The 19,565-nt window shown below is 41.7% G+C and overlaps 2 protein-coding genes across 3 annotated transcripts; both read right to left on the bottom strand.

Annotated features, from left to right (window-relative positions):
* Positions 1 to 1,362: 1,362 nt before the first annotated feature.
* spra (sepiapterin reductase a) lies at positions 1,363 to 5,759 on the bottom strand. The gene is made up of 3 exons (XM_026297583.2): positions 5,369 to 5,759; positions 4,368 to 4,658; positions 1,363 to 2,707 (listed from the first exon to the last, which is right to left on the bottom strand). Exons 1-3 carry the CDS (start codon positions 5,679 to 5,681, stop codon positions 2,517 to 2,519), a joined length of 795 nt encoding a protein of 264 aa, XP_026153368.1. The 5' UTR covers positions 5,682 to 5,759; the 3' UTR covers positions 1,363 to 2,516.
* A 2,828-nt stretch (positions 5,760 to 8,587) lies between these two features.
* LOC113124486 (excitatory amino acid transporter 1) lies at positions 8,588 to 18,456 on the bottom strand. Of its 2 annotated transcripts, XM_026297402.1 has the most exons (9): positions 18,288 to 18,456; positions 18,045 to 18,182; positions 12,828 to 13,032; positions 12,700 to 12,742; positions 11,019 to 11,299; positions 10,692 to 10,925; positions 10,249 to 10,443; positions 10,028 to 10,162; positions 8,588 to 8,798 (listed from the first exon to the last, which is right to left on the bottom strand). In XM_026297402.1, exons 1-9 carry the CDS (start codon positions 18,445 to 18,447, stop codon positions 8,588 to 8,590), a joined length of 1,602 nt encoding a protein of 533 aa, XP_026153187.1. In that variant the 5' UTR covers positions 18,448 to 18,456. The 2 variants fall into 2 exon arrangements, with proteins under 2 accessions (XP_026153187.1, XP_026153186.1); XM_026297401.1 differs by lacking the exon at positions 18,288 to 18,456 and having other exon boundaries at positions 11,019 to 11,212; positions 18,045 to 18,176.
* Between the last annotated feature and the right edge of the window lie 1,109 nt (positions 18,457 to 19,565).

Genomic DNA, 19,565 nt, shown 5'->3' with positions numbered 1-19,565 from the left:
AATAGAAGGAAAATCTCTGTATTAAAAATGATTGACTTTTTAAATATTTATTTTGCACCCGTGATAAAATATGGGTAATGGGTAGGTTTTTAACTTTTCATTTCACATCCATCGAAAAAACAAGAAACTATTAACATTTCAAGAATTTATGCCTTGAGCAGCCTAATTGTTTAGGCTGTAGCTGATTCTTTGACAGAACTCAGCAGAGGAAACACCTGTGCACATCCAAGTTTATCCATATCCCAATGATCCCTTCTAAAGGCATGGATCAGATTATTATGCCTGTAACTGTTCACTGTTAATGCAAATGTGCCAGTGTCACCCCCATCTAGGGCACTGCATTGCATCTTTACTGATAGGGCACTTTATCTCTCACTTCTTGCTTGTGGAGACACTGTCTACTACTGTATATTTTCTTCTGCTGAAAAGCCACAAATGGGGGCATTTCATTCCAAATACTCACCTATAGAGGTACTCTAGGGCACTACCTGATTTATAGAACTTTGCTTTGTTTCACCTTACCGGGTATTAAGTCATATTTTTTGATACTGTAGAGGCACTTTAGAGGGCAGTTTTGCAGTATCTTTATGTCGCCTGGGGCACCGGGTGGTGGTTGCCTTGCCTGAACACCTATGCCCAAGTCAGTCAGTTAGTGGTGTTTCTTCCACGTGAAGCAGCAAGCCCACTACTCTTTTTTAGTTTTGTTTGAGGTCTCCACTAACTCCCTGGATTTATCCCAGCATGTTCTGTGAAATTAGATGCCGCTGCTGGAAATTGTGCTCAGAGCAGTGAGTGAAGCAAAAAGCAGGTGTAGGCTGTAAAACCATAAACAATGAACTTCTTCAGAGCTGAGTGAAACATCAGGTGATTTTACCTCCATGAGTGATTAAATTCACATTAAACTAAACATTTGGCCAGTTATTAGAGACATTGATTAGTGCAGTTCTAATAAAAACTGCTGTGTCCACAGAGGACAAATCCTAAATCTGTTAACTTTGCCACAACTTTTCCAGTTCCCCAGAAGATAAGTCCTTGTATTTTCACAAATTCTTGGTAACAGGACTGTACCTGCAATTCTACAATCAGGCTGAAATTGACATTTACTGGATCCCTTCATGGTTCATATGATGACCATGTGCTCTCCTCTCTCACCCTCTGACCACCCTCATAAGTAACTTTACATTTTTTGCTTGGCTTGCTATGGTTTATTATGGATTATTGGTGATGTGTGGCATAAAACAATTTGTTGCTCCTTTGGGTGCTAACATATTGTTCTTTTCTCTACAACCATAAGAGATTTGTACCATCAGCCCTGTCTCAGGACCATCAGCACACCTTTCATAATTGTAATTGTGTCAGTCACTTAAATCTGGAGCAGCTTTTTATAGATCAGTCCATGTCCCAGATTATAGAGGAGTTGTTTTTACACAGAATGAACCAAATATCACAGTAAACCTGTCAATATCTGGCCTAGGGTATTCCAGGCCAGATATTAGCCTCAAGTATTATTCAGCCTCTGACAATGAACTGACATGTTTGACAGGTCAGGTAACAAAAGCAATCAGATAATCAGACAAACCAGATTCTCCAGATTATTTAAACCTGTGGCTCCTAACTATTTTTGCCTACTTTACCACCACAGATGGAGTTGTACCCTTCATCGTACCAATTTTGACAGATGGCAAGCCACTGGAAAACAAAGCAGCTGTAGCAGACTATTGGCATATGTAAATAACAAAGTTGAAGGTTTGTGTATTTTTCACCATTTAGTAGTCAGTAAAGTTAGTGTTCTTACTGCCACTTTGGACTGACTGACCATTTTTCAGGCACTCCTTCACAACACTTGACCCAGGCCATTAGAAAATGGTGGTTTGTCTTGTGCAATCAGTCGGTAGGTTCTTGCAACAAGACATATACATAAATTTCTAATTCTGGTCTGTTTATTTTCCTATTAAACATAAATAAGTGTACTGTTAAAACATACTTGCTGTTATTTAAAACTTTCTACATTTTCCCTCAGCAGAGGTACAACCTGGGGCATCTGATAAAAGTAAAACAAACTGCTATTTAATTTCAGTTTGATTATTCTTTAATTTCTCTGAACATGACTGTGGGCTTTACAAATAAACATGATCATCTTATGAGTCCTATAAGACTACTATTAATTGAATAATGCAAAGTGTAACCTGAGACACAAATAAAATGTAAAAAGTGGTGGAGAAACCAAAACCTTAGCTAGCTTATAAAATCTTTCCTTCCCTTTAGTGGTCTACTGGCTAAGTCAGGTGCTCTCAGTCACCCTGTAAAACTCCTCTGTGCCCCTTGAATGATTTGAAGATTTTAGTGATTTCAGAAATGAAATGGATCTGACCCAGGGCACCGAGAAAATGCACTGAAAGCAACACAGACTGAGATTGTCTAAACATGTACACCTTCATGTCTTTTTACAGTTTTAAATAAAAATCAAGGCACACATACATCTAAACTGGTCCCGCTCTAAATGACTCTGGCTGCGTCTAGACGTCGTAGACGTCAATGTGAGCTCCTGATATGAAGTTGTTTTCCAGAAGCAGCTTCATCAGTTTAGCACAGGACTCCTCACAGGTGAGAAGCTGACCCTGAGTGAACATGTTGGAAAGAGATTTCTTGATAGTGGGATCGGCTGTTTTGGATCTGGCCTCCATCTGCATGTCTGTATCCAGGGGCCCTGATTCAATACAAACAAGATAAAAACAATTTTCAATTTTCAATTCAATTCAATTTTATTTGCATAACGCCAAATCACAATAAAAATCATCTCAAGGCACTTTACAAAAATTAAAAACCCAACAAATCCCTAATGAGCAGCACTTGGTGACAGTGGAGAGGAAAAACTCCCTTTAACGGAAGAAAAAACCTCCAGCAGAACCGGGCTCAGTTTGGGCAGCCATCTGCCTCGACCGGTTGGGGTGAGTGGATAGAGGAGAGAGAAAAGAACAGCAACAATAAAGTCACTGCAGGTTGGTGGGGCCAGTAACTGTACATCAGCGATATACAGCTCCAGGACCAGGGACACCTGCAGAAGGTACAGAGAGGAGAGAGAGAGAGAGGGAGAGAGCACAAACTAGGGGAGACAGAGCACAAGGTTAGTAACATTCAATGGTGGAATATACATGTTAGGGGGGAGGAGAGGAAGAGAGGGGAAGGGAGGGGGTTAGGGTAGGGGAGCTCAGTGCACCGATGGTCCTTGGGCAATCTAGGCCTATAGCAGCATAACTAAGGGATGGTTCAGGGTTGCCTGAAGTCAGCCCTAACTATATGCTTTGTCAAAGAGGAAGGTTTTAAGTCTAGCCTTAAAAGTACAGAGAGTGTCTGCCTCCTGAACCCAGACTGGGAGCTGGTTCCACAGGAGAGGAGCTTGATAACTAAAGGCTCTGCCTCCCAGTCTGCTTTTGGAAACTCTGGGAACCACAAGTAGACCTGCACTCTGAGAGCGAAGTGGTCTATTGGGATAATATGGTACTATGACGTCTTTAAGGTATGAAGGAGCTTGATCATGAAGGGATTTGTTTGTGAGAAGATTGAGATGGATTTTAAATTCTATTCTGTATTTTACAGGGAGCCAATAGCTAATATAGAAGCTAATATAGGAGAAATATGATCTCTCTTGCTAGTTCCTGTCAGGACTCTGGCTGCGGCATTCTGGATTAACTGGAGGTTTTTTATGGAGATACTGGGACATCCAGATAGTAATGAGTTACAGTAATCTAGCCTTGAGGTAACAAATGCATGGACTAGTTTTTCTGCATCATCTTGAGACAGGATGTTCCTAATTTTGGCAATGTTGCGCAGGTGAAAGAAGGCAGTTCTAGAGATTTGTTTCATGTGTGAGTTAAAGGACATGTCCTGGTCAAAAATAACTCTCAGGTTTTTTACAGTAGTGCTGGAGGCCAGGGCTACGCTTGAAGTCTGGTTAACTGGTTTGTGTTAACAGGTTTAATAGATAGATACAACTGAGTGCCATCTGCATAGCAGTGGTAATTAATAGAGTGCTTCCTAATGACATAGCCTAAAGGAAGCATGTACAGGGTGAACAGAATCAGTCCTAGCACAGAGCCTTGTGGAACTCCATAACTAACTTTTGTGCATGTGGAAGTTTTTTTTTTTTGCCTGTAATGTAAAGAGGTGCTTATTCTGCTTTAGGACATAAATAACTTATAATTTGGAGCTATATTTTTAGTATTTTGTGATTAAGATAATGACTGTATATTACAATTTACCATATACAAAGACCAAAATTCCTGTTTTTAAATCTTTTCTACTTTTTCCCCCACTGTTATGGCTGACTGGCTACAGATGTTAACAAGAACAAATAGTTGGTTCCCCACCTGGAGAATAGCTGAGCACTCGGATGTCTGGCTCCTCTTCTGCCAGCACCTTAAACATCATCTCTCGGGCAGCCTTGCCAGTGCAGTACAGCACCCAGGAGCTGAAAGGCTGCAGGGCGCACAGGGAGGTGATGTTGATCACGGTGCGCCGCAGACCTGGACGCTGTGGAAACGTCTGAAGGATGTTGGCGGTGAGGCACAGGGAGGAGCTGACATTGAAAGACAGGTAAGAGTCTACCTCAGCCATGTTGGTGAAGCTTTTGACGTAGCGGGAAACATCACCCAGAGAGGCTGTGAGGAGAGGGAGAGAGGTGTCTGGCCTTTCGTCAAGTAGTCTTATGCAATCACAGGAGGGTTTTTACTCATATTTTGCTTGGGGCTGAGGAACAAGGACTGCAGATGCTTCATAGAGTAACTGAATTGATTCATGAGTATAAAAATGATGTAAATTATTGGCCTTTAACTCAATCATTAAATCAGTGACTGAACACCTATAGGTGCCAGTATATAACACAGCACTTCACTTAATCTACTGTATTTATTTATTAGGAAAATGCTAATTAATATCAGTCTGTCAAATTAAACCCAAGGTTAGTTAACAGTCATATAAAAAGATCATCATCATCATCATCATCAGATCTCATGGTCCTGACCTAATGATGGGATATGTTTTAGAGAAATCTGGCACAATCAATGCTAAAGAGCACTGGAGCTGTTCTGGTGCCTCAACTCATTGCTCAGACACTGTTGGTTTTTCCATTCATGTGTTACCCATCTGTAGATAAATAAAACCTTCCCCGCAGGAAACATTCACAGTTTGTGATATAAGTAGCATATAAGCATATAAGTAGTGAAAGACAGGACAAAGCATATTTTTATATAAAACTTGTCAAAGAGAGTAATGAATGAGTTGTAGTGGAGTAGATGTATGAAATGGACATATATATTGATGTATATCATTTAGATTAGATTTCAGCCGTATACAGTAGCTGCTACCTTACCAGCGTTGTTCACCAGTATAATGTGCTCTATGTGCTCAGAAAAAGCCTCTTTACACGTCCTGACGGCGCTGTCCACTCCTTCCATCCGACCCAGGTCGGCCACGACACACTCCACCGCTACTCCTGCTTCCGACTCGGCCAGCTCAGCCTGCAAAGCCCGCAGGTCGTCACCGGAGCGGGCCACCAGAACGAGCACCGACCCCGGCTTTAACAGCCGAGATATCTCCTTCGCTACACTCCGGCCAAAGCCTCTGGAGGCCCCGGTGATTATGCAGAGCGCCCGGCCCAGGTCTCTACCCTCGGCAGACGACATAATGCTGAAACGCAGAGAAACCAAGTCCAGGTGACCAAAAAACAGCTGTTGTTCTTCTTCTTGGATTTACCTAGTGCGAATCTACTCGTGCACTTATCGCCATCTCTCGGTTTCACGCTCATCCACGAAATAAAGAGTAAACTGGAGTTTAGTCATGGCTAAACAAAACACCATACGCTTCTACAGTATTTAATTAAAATGTTCATTAATGGAATAGATTCAGAGAGTCAATGGAAGGCAAGTTTATTAGTGTAGCACAGAGTTCAAAGTGCTTAGCAGAATTAAAAGACAAGTTAAAAGTACATAGGCCAAAATTTAAAAAAAAACTGTAAACAGAACAAAAATTAACTTAAAATGAAATTAAAAGAGAATGAGTGCAGATAAAACACTTTCAGTTGTCACATGCTGCACTAAAACGAAGAGTTTTTAGCCTGGACTTAAACATTGTCAGAGATGAGGATTGTCTAACATCATCAGGAAGACTATTCCAGGTTTTGGCTGCATAAAACTGAAAGAAGGCCTGTGCTTGATGTTCTCAGAGTCCGATATGGTTCATATGGCACCAACATGTCAGAGATGTACTGTAGTGCTGAGCCATGAAGAGACTTATATACAAGCAGTGCTGGTTTAAAGTCTATTCTCTGAGTGACAGGAAGCCAGTGCAGAGATCTGAGAACAGGAGTAATGTGGTTGTACTTCTTGGTTCTAGTCAGGACCCGAGCAGCAGCGTTCTGGATGTACAGCAGCTGCCTTACAGCTCGTTTTGAGAGCAGTAATCTAATTTGCTGGAGATAAATGCAAAAATGAGTCTCATAAATGAGTCTTTCCAAGTTTGGTTTAGACATCATCCCCTTGATTCTGGCAATGTTTTTCAGATGGTAAAATGCTGATGATTTTATTGATTTAATGTGACTGTTCAAATTCAAGTCTGAGTCCATGATTGGAAATAGCTAAAATAGGCTACAAATCTCTGCAGAGCATTTAGTTGCTCATAATGGAGGACGCACACAACACATTTCACATCACGTAGTTATTTCATTTGGATATCAATTTAATTTTTTATTAAACTCCTGAGGGAGGAGGTAATTTTAATCTACACCATGACAAAAGTTCATTTTTGTAACCCTAACCTAAATTAAGATAAGATAAGATAAGATAAGATATACATAAAATAATCCCACTGTGTGCATGCTCATTCACATGAGAGGCAGCAGATGTAAGGATGGAAAGAACACTGCCAGCAGTGTTCACACTGACCAGACTTTCTATTCTGTAAAAATGTATGAATAAACCCAAACTGACAATGAATTGTACTTTTCAACTTTCTGGTCGATGTAGTTTTAACCAATGTTACTCAAACATGACCAAGTAAAGTGTATTTGTTGGGGACTATTTTCAGTGGTGGATTAATGTACATTTGGTGCTGTAGTGAGTTTTTGTGGCAGAAGGACAGGATCCAAAGAACAGGGCCTGTGTGTGCACAATGTTTTCATGAGTTCCTCTTGGGACTTCCTGCCGGGGAACCTTTATTTTGTGAAGACTTCCTTTTTCCCCTTGCACTGTTCCCCGGCAGCTTCACTTTTGCTACTTGTGTTTATTGGTTTCACCTGTGGTCTATTATGTTATCCCTTTCACCTGTGTGTAGTTATCTTTGTGTTTCTCCCTATTTATACCTCCCTCCTTCCTTTGTTCCCTGCCAAAACATTTGCTGAAATCAGTGGTTGTAGTTTGTGAGCAGTCTCTCTGTTACTGTCTCATCTGGTTCCCTAGAGCTTTGTATTTTGGTTTGTTTTCTGCCCTGGAGTCCTCAGGAGTAATAAAGCCATTTGTTGTCCAGCATTTGGGTCCTATCACCTCTTCTTTTCTCCACTCCGACACCAACTCTTGACAAATGTGCTCAGAATCTCTTTGATACACCAGGATACAAACCATTTCACTGGATACTTGTGATACTGTTTTGTTTTCATTTTTTTAGAAAAACACAATAGTTGCATCTAAGTGTATTTGTGTCATTTAATAAACTGCACTCACTGAAATTACCTCAGAATTTCAAGTAAAGGAGGCAAAGGCAGGAAATCTGTTTTTGTCTTTATTTCATTGAAGTTATAATAAACAAAAACTATTATATGTGTTTCATACCCCCATAATGTAATAACATTATTAAACATATTCACTTGTCTCATGTCTACACCAAATAAGCAGCGTCGGTTAAAAAAATTCAGCAGGTCACACACAGATATGCAATTTTATTCTAGGTGTGTAATAAAGAATCTGTGAGTCTTTACCAGTAACACATAAAAATCATAAAATGTCTCTTACATGTAAAAACACAAGTTTTCAACAAGTTGGGAAAATATAGATAAGATTTGAATGTAAGTTGATTTAATCATGTCCTGGTGACAAAATGCTAAAAGTCTGAATTAATACATTTTCACATATTATCTTCAAAAGCAAACACTTAACTCATGAGTGTTCCCAGCAAACTACTTTGTGTATCTTGCTTGGTGACCTCCGTCATTCTGTGTTGTATTTTAAAACCATTTTCAGTGCAGTTTGGAATCCTTCATCCAGCATTCACTGAAACACACTTTCATCTCTACATGAAAGGTCATATGAAGTTATATTTTAACATATTAAATGCAGTAACAAACATATAAAACAAAAACTGCCAGTCCTATTTAAAACACATAACAGAAGCATATATTGAAAGACATCTTTGTAATTGTAGGTGAAAATGGAATATAAGAAATGAATCATATGATGAAAAAGAAATGTTAATAAATCCCAAGTGTGAAAGTAAGACTATGGTTAACAATTATGTTAACTAAAAAATTATGTTCTTCCCAAAAAGCAGGAGCAGTTGTGCTTGTATGTGTTAACAGATGTAGCAGATATTGAAGGTTGAACTACATGTTTGATTCGCTGTGAGCATGTTTGTCATTTTCAATATCACTATCTGGGGAGATGAGCTTGTAAGGTTTCTTCCTCTCCTTCTCTTCCAGCACTGAGTTTCCCATCTCTACGTCTTTGCTGCGGAGCTCATGTCGAGATAAAAACTCAACGATTCCGGCTCCAATCGAATCCCCCAAAACATTAGTGGTGGTACGCAGACGGTCCCTATACCCCAGAAAGAAAACAGCAACAGTAAAATGGCAAATAAGTGGCAAAGTGTAATGTGTACACACATAACTCCAGCTACTGTATTTGACAATGTCACTTGACAGTGTCTTTACATTTTAGGTTTAGTGAGGTTGGAATTAGATCAAATGAAATTCACAAGTAACAAAACAAAACAATCTGGAAGCTATATTATGTTATGCTATGTTATTGAAATTAGCCATGGTACACTCTTTTACTTCACTGGTCTGTTCCTGGGGTTTAGGATCACTTCAAATTAGAGGGCAGCAGTGGATAAAAGATAGGAAATGATGCATCAGAGGCCCTGGACATATTAGAACATATGGTCTATGTCTGGTGAGAGACACCATTGGGATCCACATTCAAAGACAAAGGTGTATCTGTACAGCACAGCTAAGAAAATGGAATCCTTTGTGATAAGTAACAAAGTGTAACATTTAAGGAAATAGACTTAGTCACATGCTGATTGGATTGGAACAGATGATAAGCAGATTGACACCACTTTCAGAGAAAATACACTAAATATGAACCTAAAGCTACAGTATCTTAGCAAAAAGAGTGAAAAGACCTTGCATGCAAGTCTATAATAACTGATAATCTTGCTTTATGAAACTGCAACATTTGAGGAGAGTTGAGGGACTGAGGGATAGAAAAAACACCAGGTTACCCTGGAAGGAAGTTCCTATGGTAGACAGACTTACTGAAACAATTTTCTGAAATACAGTCTGATTCACTGGAGTAAAGTTGGGTTTAACTGGTGATCTTGCTTCACCCCAGGTCCAGACCATGCACACTTATTTGTTAGAAGCTATACTTTCTTCTATTCTGTGTGAAAAGGTATACAGTATTTGGCCCATCCTAGTGGAGAGGAGGGTTTCTTCTTATTACCCCAGTTAGCTAAGTAATTTCTGGTAAGGGTATTCTAATTGAAATGATTAATTTGGGAAAGCTAATTATGTTTCTATGTTAAAACTCATTGCAAAAATATTCAATACAAAAGAAAAGATGTAGAACAAGAGTCTAGGGAGACAAGAGAAGTGTGTCACTAGGTGGTAGTAGAACTAGATCTGATTTTGACCTTTAAAATGACAGCGATGATGCATGTAGGGATGTGAAGTATGGTTACAGCACGTCACAGAACAATGTGTTTAATGGGAGTTGTACTGGACTATTGTTCATTATTGTTCATGATATAGCAAACCACTCACAGAAACCAATCAACTGCAATTATGAGAGTGATGTCATCAGTCGGCAGTCCAACAGAGGTCAGTACTATCACCATAGTGACCAGGCCTGCCTGAGGGATGCCAGCAGCGCCGATACTGGCTGCAGTTGCTGTAATGCTTGTTTGAAGAGAAAAACATGCACAGATGAAACAATCCGTTACTACTGTGACAACTGCATTGGTCCTCTAAAGAGCCTTTCTTACCTTATCGTGATGATCTGACCAAAATTCATCTCCATATTGTTGACCTGAGCAATGAAGATGGCTGCCAGAGCTTCATACAGAGCTGTTCCATCCATGTTGATGGTGGCACCCACAGGCAGCACAAACCGTGTGATTCGCTTATCGATTCTGTTGTTTTCCTCCAGACATTTAAAAGTCACTGGGAGGGTGGCTGAGCTGGGAAACAGCAGAAAACAGCTTTCAGCAATGGCAGGAAATTTGTTTTAATCTATATTTTGTGATTTCAAATATGCTCATGGTTGGTCAAAAGCCTTTTTTTTTTTTTTTGACTAAAGCTAATTGTTTTGACCCTAAAAACTAAATATATCACTGTGAGATACTGAGGGTTTAGCCATGAGCAAGCATTTTGTTTGTGTCAGGGGAAAATTGTGATTAATTTCTGGTACTGCTGTTAGATTAATCACCTGGAGGAGGTCCCAAGGGCTGTCACCAGGGCTTGCAGGAGCCCTCCAATGAAGATAAAGGGGTTCTGCCGAGTGATGACAAAATAAAGAGTGGGAAGGATAAGAACAGCGTGGATCAGTAAGCCAATGATGACTGTGATGGTATACATGCCCAGCTGGCCACCCATCTGTGTCAGATCGTCCATCTCCACAATCTTTCCTGCAATTAGGAACAGGATACCAATAGGAGCATACCTGAGAGAAAGAAAGGAACAGTCAGTTACTGGACCAGGTATGATGGTAACATTTGTTCAGCAGGGAATACCTTTCCTGAAAGTGAAGCTTTACCACATGATGATGGCAACCAGGCGCATGATTGCTTCATTGAGACTGTCAAAGAAATCCCTCAGGAGCTGGCCCTGCTCCTTCATGTTACCAATTATCAGACCAAAGCACATGGAGAAGACCACCAGCCCAAGAGCATTGACCCCGTTCACCTGACCCGGCACTGGGATCACTTCTTCCCGTGTGATCTCCATGACCTCCTGGGTGCCGTTGGTTGAGTTGAATAGGGTGTCATTCACTGTCACTGTCACGTGGACTACTCGCTTTCCATATTTGGTTTTGAACTGGAGAAGAATTAACAAAATGACAGAGGATCAAAGTTATACCAGTGGGGTTTGATACAGGTGGAACAAACCACTGCACTTATTTCAACCTTCAGAAAGCAAGTGAGTTTGTGTTAAATTAAGGTTTCTTAAATATTCATTATTTTCCAACAGGGCCCAGGGATACTGATTTCTGTTCATTTTCATTGTAGACTGAGCTTGCTAGTGGATCTAAAATACTGACTGGTATTAATGGTCACTATATTTGCTGTGCACTATGCATATCAATTCAAATTACTTCAGTCTAATTCACAGATAGACTCTATATCTCGTAAAGTATGGAAAATAAATCTGTGGCAGTGTGTTGCTTGCTGACTATAAGCTAAACTCTACTAGTCATATGAGGCCATCCAGCTAGGATTTCATGTATTGATCTAACTACTGAATTAAAACAGGGCTGTTTTCTTTCAGATGAAGCTAATTTGTGATCACATAGTTGAACACAGTGATTTATACAGAAAAAAACTATCATCCATCTTAAATGTTTTGTTTCTCAATAAATGATAGAAAAGCTGCAGTAATCATTTTCTTATTTTAATTATGGATCAAATTAATGAAGTACAAAGACAGAGGTGTTGTTGTGGGTGAGCCACAAGGAATAATCACTTAACCAGTCTCATCAACCTTATTTACTCTACACTACATGCAGTGTAAAGAACCAAACAGCAGACAAAGAGCCAGATATTTTGTGCCGGTGAAAGCCAGACATGACCTCAAACAAATGCTAATGCTTTTGTCACATATTTACTAGCTATCTACTATAACTGAGACTAGGCTGAGAATATAAGACTGGAATGGGTAAGGGACATTTTTACAGTCTTCATTTTGTTAGAAAGTCCTAATTGCAGACCCTTTTAAGAGGTAAAGTGTCTACACCTCAGTGTCTGAACATGTGTGTTTAAGGGTGGCCAGACAAAAAGAGAGACTCGGGGCTGGCACATTAGCTTTGGGTTCAATTTGAGTTCAGTCTGAAATATTTGTTGAGCTGTCAGCCCTTGACTCGACTGGGGCCTAACTGATTCAGGTTGGGTTAGCCCAAGGCCAAAATTTATGCCTGATAACTATATTCTACCCTTGGCCTTTCCTCTAGCCTGCCATCTGGCTTAGACTAATAGGAAGGTAATTGAGCCCATTCATGCTCTTAAGAGGATAAACTCTTTGTGAAATATGGCAGCAATAACAGGCAGAGCCATTGTTTAATTATTACATTTGTTAATCACACTCTAGGGAATTCTATGTAAATGTCAGCATGTAGATCTGTTATTTTGTGGGGTGTAATGAACTTTGCAGGGGTGAGGAGTTGCTTGCCAAAAGATGCCCTGTTTTAAGACTCATTGATTCTCATTCACTGTAAAGCCTACCTGCTGTGTGCAGGCTTGGACCAGGTTTGGTGGAAACATATTTCTGAAATGAGAAATCACAGTGATTAGATGACATTGATTATTTACTGTCAAACTTAGTTATTATTATTGCTTCCTCTCCCTACTACCTGATCAGATCTAAGAAGGCATCAGCAGGACTGACTTGCTCTATCGCCTGCTGCTTTCCAAACTCATCTTTAGACCCTTTTCCTGGATGGATGATGAGGACAATTATGATTCCAATGAAGACTGCGATAAAGGTTGTGGTCATGTAGTAAATCACAGCTCTCATGCCCATCTTTCCAGAGGCTTTGCTGTCCAAAGCTGCCATTCCTAATGGACAGAGGGTGGAAATGCAGTCGCAGCTGAGTATTAAGACAAAAAATATTCTTTACAAAGAAAGTTCTGTCAGCACCAGTTCACATCATGAAGCAGTTCATTCTTAAGCAGCAGATTATGAATGAATGATGTAACAGTGTGTCAGGTAGTTTACCACCACATACCCAGAAAAAAGTAGTTATACTAAAAAACTGTATTAGAAAAACAACACAGATCTCGCAAGCGATTTGCTAGACTCTTGAGGACAGCTTGTTCAAACTCTACTCAAATTTTCTGTGATTTTTCTTGGTATATTAACAGAACATTAAAAGGCAGTACCCTAGTTTTGTTGGAAAACCATCCTAAACATGATTCACAAGGTGTACCCCAGCTGATCATCTGTTAGGGCTCATGCATACCAAAGAAGTGGAGTAGTACGAATTATTTTGGACACTTACAGCACAACCAAGGCTTGGATAGGAAAGTGATTATCTCTACACATAATGGGAAGCCACATAAAATAACTACAATTCCCAGGGTGTATTTTAGTAGAGCCAAGAATCACCTGAACCCAAACATGTCTTTTTGTAGTAATCTGATTACACAATGTGCAGATTAACTCTTGGTTATTTTTATTACTTTGGCAAGTGTCAATGTTTAGTTTCCTCATGAAGGAAAGTGAAAGTGTTATCTGCTCTGAATTAGCAGATATACAGAATATACCCCCAGTTACGCTTCAGCTTCTCTATGAAAGACAATGCATGAATCTAGAATCTAGAAGTGGAATGACAGTTAGTGGCAGACGGCACTGCCTTGAGGACTGTGTGAAGTTAGGTTTCACAAACCATGATTATATAAGGGTGCAGCTACAGGCCACAAGGATGAAGCACCTTTTGTAACTGATTTCCTCTGGAAGGAATCAGTGGGAATCCCTTCATCACCAAGCTGGGGGCAAGGCTGGCCTCCTCAGTGATTACCGACTTGTAAAGATGACCCTAATGTTACCACCTCTACTAGAGTTTCAACAGGCGTTCTATCCAAGCAACAAAACTATTTTATATGTAATTACAGATATTTCAGACGTTGATTTTTCACAGTTTTTGTTCATGTATTGCACATTGTGCTAGCAGCTAATTACAACTCGAAGTAATGCCTTATATTTAGGCTATTTCTAGCAGTCATGTTAATTATGACAGGAGCAAACAAGGAAGTTAGGTGACATAGTATATAGCGTGGTAAAGTCCATGTTAGGAGTAGGTTGGGGGGTGTCATGATTCCCTTTTGGGACTTCCTGCCAGGGACCTTTATTTTGTGATGAGTTCCTGTTTTCCCTGCACTGGTCCCTGGCAGCTTTATTTGACACTGATTATTTGAAGATCTGTGGTGAATTTATATGTTTTGCCTACCTGTTCTCAGTAGAGTTCTGTTTTTGTTCTTGGACAGGGAATCTGAGCCCTGGGAGATCCAGGTGTGTATAAAGACTATCGTGTCCTGCATTTCGGTCCTACCTGCCTTACTTCATCACCGCATCTCACACAGAATGCTCCCACCTAAGATGGACCCAGGAAATCCAGCGGGGAAGCGCTCGCCGCATGGAGCCAACAGTAGCGGTACCTTCGGCACCTTCCATCCGGCATTCCTCAGGAGAGCGTTAAGAAGATGTCCGAGCTTTTTTCCGCCTTACACGCTCTGCTGGAGAGGGGTAGAGACCAGCAACTCCTGATCCACAAGGCCAAGCGGAGATGCCTCACGGCACTCCAACTCCCCTTGCCGGCGTCTCAGCTCTCCACATCTCCTGGATTCCACGGACCAAGACGCCACCCGCCTCGGTCCGGGCTCCTCATCCTTCCGGACCGAGACGCTACTCGCTACACTCCTTTTCTCCGGATCGGGACGCCGGTCGCCTCGGTCCGATCTATTCACCTTCCCGGATCGAAACACTACTCCCTCAGCCTGAGTCTTTCAGCGCCGCCCCCGCCGGCAGTGCCGTCAGAGAGTAGCTGCCGCCTTCTCGCCACCAGAGTCCAGAGTCCACAGTCCAGAGTCCAGAGACGCCTTCTCGCTGCCTGAGCCTCCAGCGCTGCAGCCGCAGCAGCCAGAACCTCCTGTCCTGCATCCTTGACGACAATGGCGTCGTCGCCGTCCGAAGGAGCAGATTCCAGAACCTCAGTGTGCCGACGACACCTTCCCCGCTGAGGTTTCTTCCCAGCTGCATGAGCCTTGGTGCACCGACGACAGAGGTTCCCATCTTGTTTTCAGACCCTCAGGGTGCCTATGACAGCGTCCCCGCTGGGGTTCCCTTCCAGTCTCCGGCCAGCGTTTCACCTGAGTTTCCGGCTATCTCTTCGCCTCAGTCTCCAGCCAGCCCCTCGTCTGAGTTTCCAGCATGCTTCTGACCTGAGTTTCTGGCTAGCTCTTCACCTCATTCTCCGTCAGGGCTCTGACCTGAGTTTTCAGCAAGCTAGCCTTTCACCTGTGTCCAGCCAGCCCTTTGTCTGAGTTTCCGGCCAACTTCTCACCTGAGTTTCCGGCCAGGCTTTCGCCTGAGTTTCCAGCGGGCCTTATGCCTCGGTCCCCGGTCAGGCCTTCGCCTGAGTTTCCGGCAGGCCCTTCGCCTCGGTCCCCGGCCAGGCCTTCGCCTGAGTTTCCGGCAGGGCCCTTCGCCTCGGTCCCCGGCCAGCCCTTCGTCTGAGTTTCCGGCAGGGCCCTTTGCCTCGGTCCCCGGCCAGCCCTTCTTCTGAGTTTCCGGCAAGGCCCTTCGCCTCGGTCCCCGGGCAGCCCTTCACCTCAGTCTCTGGCAGGCCTCTCACCCGGTCTTCCAGCTAGCCCCATGCCTCAGTCTCTGGTCAGCCATTCACCTGTGCCCAGCCGGCCCTACACCTGAGTCTCCGGCCAGCCTTTCACCTCGGTCTCTGGCTAGCCAAGCAACGCTGCCTAGTCTCTGCTCAGCACCCTTCAGCCAGAGGCCAGTGCTCTCCAGCTTCAGCCCAGCGCTTTCTTGCCAGAGGTCAGTGCCCAGCTGGAGTCCCTTGGCACTGCCCAGCCGGAGTTCGCAGCTAGTCCTTCGCCTGAGTTCACGGCCCGACCTTTAGCTCAGTCTCCAGCTCTCCTCAGTGGCTGTTCTCCAGAGTGATCCCAGACCCCTGTCTTCTCGAGGGGTCATTCTGCAGAGCGGTCCCAGGCTACAGGCTTCCCTAGAGGCCCTCTCCTCAAGCAGTCCCGGATTTCAGTTTTCTCAAGTGGCCGTCTTCCCAAACAGCCCAGGACCCACGCCTGCCTGAGAGGCCATCCTCCCGAACAGCCTCGGACCTACGTTCATCTCAGGGGCCGACCTCCAGAGCAACCCCAGACACTCAACTGCCCAAAGGGTTGTCCTCTCGGTCTGCACCGCCCCAGACCGTGGACTGTCTTCCCCCCTGCCTGCCCTTTGGCGCCCTCCTCCGAGTTCCCCTCCTCCTAAGTTCCTGTTTTCCCTGCACTGGTCCTTGGCAGCTTCATGTTAATTTACCTTAATTATTTTCACCTGTTCTTACTTTGCCTTTTGTTTGCTCCCTTTAAAGACTTCCCTCTTTCTTTTGTTTGCGGGAGCATTGACACTGATAACTTGAAGACCTGTGGTGAATTTGTTTTGCCTGCCTGTCCTCACCAGAGTGGCATTTTTGTTCTTGGACATGTATGGTATTGGTGCTGTATTTGGGCTTGAGCCCTGGGAGATCCAGGTGTGAATAAAGACTATTGTGTCCTGCATTTGGGTCCTACCTCTCTTCCTTCATCACTGCAGCTCACACCGAAGCGTAACAGGGGAATGGACTTTGACATGGGAGAATCTTATTTATTTCCTGTGTGAAACCAATGTTGAAGTGGTCTTAATGTAGCTGGCAAATATAGTGATACTGACAACATATTTTACTTGTTTTCCACCATAGTATTTTTTTTCTGAGATATTATCTACTTCTGTAGCAACTACAGCATTATTAAACTGATTTATGGTTGTGTCTAGGCACTCACAACAATTGGTTATGGTTAGAAAGCGATCCTGTAATGTCAGAAACAATGTAATTAGCTACTTTCCTTTGTTGCCTAGGCAACAGGTAAGACAGATAAAAAATGTGACACTTTTTTTTCATTTAACATAATCCAGCCCGTGATTGTTTGCCACCACACTGTAAGTGGGAAACCAGTAGTCATATATGAAAGGAGATTGGGTTAATCAAGAGGAATAACAACACAGGAAATAAAAAGAAATCACACAGCTGCTGAAGAAGTTTATTATCATGTTGTGTGGCTTTCAAGATGTTGCTTGGAAGTGACAGTCCCATCAGCCTAAACTGCACTTTCTAAACTATTTATTCAGGGTAAATTAGCAAATGTTAACTCCCAGCACACTAAACAATACAATATACATATTAAACATCAACATATTAGTATTGTCACTATGAATGTCCAAGCATGGTGACATTAGCATTTAGATCAAAGCTAATTCAGCCTTTCAGAACCTGTAGCATGGCTGGAGACTTAGTCTTATCTTTTTTCTGGTCTCTTTATGGTGAAATACAGGAAAGTTTTGTCTCCTCACTATAAGCATTAAAAACATTCCCAAAGCCCCTTAATGCAACCTTAACTCAGCTGTTGTGTCTTCATGAGTGGATGGTATTTGTTCATGGAAATTGAGCTGTTGATGTGAGCTCAGTAAGTGTTGTAATTCTGAACTTCGTATCAGTGTTGATGGTAAAGCATGGAAGCTCATTCTTGACCGTGAAAAGAAAATAGTCAAACTCCTATTTTCAAGTGCAGGAATGAACTTGCTTAATAGTCAGTGATGTTTCTGTCAAAAACTGTAAGGGGTGTATATGCTAACCCATCTCTAACTAAAACCTATCATCATCAGTCCTCTGCAAATTTCCTCTGCAATGTCACTGTACATTAACATTCAGATGACACAATAGGAGATGGCATTGAACATATGGAATAGATATTTACTTTCACATTGCACAAGTGTGTTTTTATATTGTGTGAATGTGTTATACCTGTTATTAGACTGGAAATCAGCAAGGGCAGAACAAGCATCTGCAGCATTCTCATCAACAGCTCTCCAGGGAAGGAGAAGTACTTCACTTCTCGATAGGTCATCTTATAGGGGCGAAGCGCAAATCCCAGAATAATGCCTGCAGAGAGAGCAACAGACCTAAGTGTTATGTGTATGTGTTATGTGAGTGGTACCAGTGCATTGCATCTAAGATATTTCCATTTATTGTGAAAGGCATACACACCTACAATAACTGCCCCAACTGTAAAGAGTACAAAGGCATTCTTCTTAAGGAAAGCCTGGACATCCTCTTTAGAGATCTCCTCCACTTTCCTCTTTGCCTTCATGGTACGTATGTGAATGCCTTCCCTGATACGCTGCATCCTGCTAAGGTAAACCAACATATGTTTATTACTTACAATGGAAGGTTCATAGACTCACCAACAAACTGCTATTTCATGTCAAGCTCAGTTGATTGCAGTATTAAACAAGAAACCTTTGATTTAGAACAAGAGTAGTAAACTTTGATTACGCAAATGGTTCATATCTAAGTTCCATTTTGTACTGCAACTCTACTGCATACAAAAATTACTGGTACTAACTGCATACTTCTAGCCCACTTTTTAGTTGATAAAAACATACTTTGAATCATACTGCAAATCAACTTAAATAAATACTGTTAGTTTTCTAGAGTAGTCACATAACACTGACCTTTAAGTATACTCCTTTAGCCATAAAAGTAGTCATCTCTGAGCGTACAACTAATTTATGTTAACATTTGCATCTATACTATATCAAGTACTGGCCTGGGAAGGTTATATGAAATAACGTACACTGCTACAAACACACATAACAATAGGAACATAATCAAAGAATGTGAACTCAGTAGTTCAATGGTCAAACACAATTTCTATCCTTGGGGAATGCTGGGAAATCCCACCAGTCAATGAATAATTATAGTTTATTTTATATTTGTCAATATAAGCCAAGTACACTTAATTATAAGTACAAATACAGGCCACATATACTTAATTTTTTCCATGTACTTGGCTGTATAAGCCAAGTATACTTGAAGGCAAAGTAGAAATAAAGCACTTTTTAAATGTTGACTTTGCTCATAAGATGACTGAAGAGCATAAATCAACTGAGGCTGCTGAAAAAAGTGCGTAAGCCAAAGGAGGAAGCAGTGGACGACAACCTGCTAAGGCTCATTGCAACGAGAAGAAGAGTATTAGCTCGAAAAAAAAGTGGAAAAAGAATGAAGTGGAAAACTGGATGAGTGATTCTGATAAGTTGGACAAGGTAAAAGAATTCATGCACAATGATTTTTTCCCACTTGTGTGTAAATTTAAAGAAGAAAATTAGAGATCTTCTGACTGAAAAAAAGAAGCATGCAGACCAAAGCATATGGTTTGAGCTTAAAATGTTAACTATCAGAGAAATCATGGTGGAAACTGTGAATAAAGTTACTGAAGAAAATACAGTAAGATATATGTGTTCATATGTTGAGGAAGGTTGAGGA

Source organism: Mastacembelus armatus, chromosome 12, assembly GCF_900324485.2.
Source record: "Mastacembelus armatus chromosome 12, fMasArm1.2, whole genome shotgun sequence".
Lineage (NCBI taxonomy): Eukaryota > Metazoa > Chordata > Actinopteri > Synbranchiformes > Mastacembelidae > Mastacembelus > Mastacembelus armatus.
Note: the sequence above shows the minus strand (reverse complement) of the source record. Positions and strands in the feature narration are given on the sequence as shown.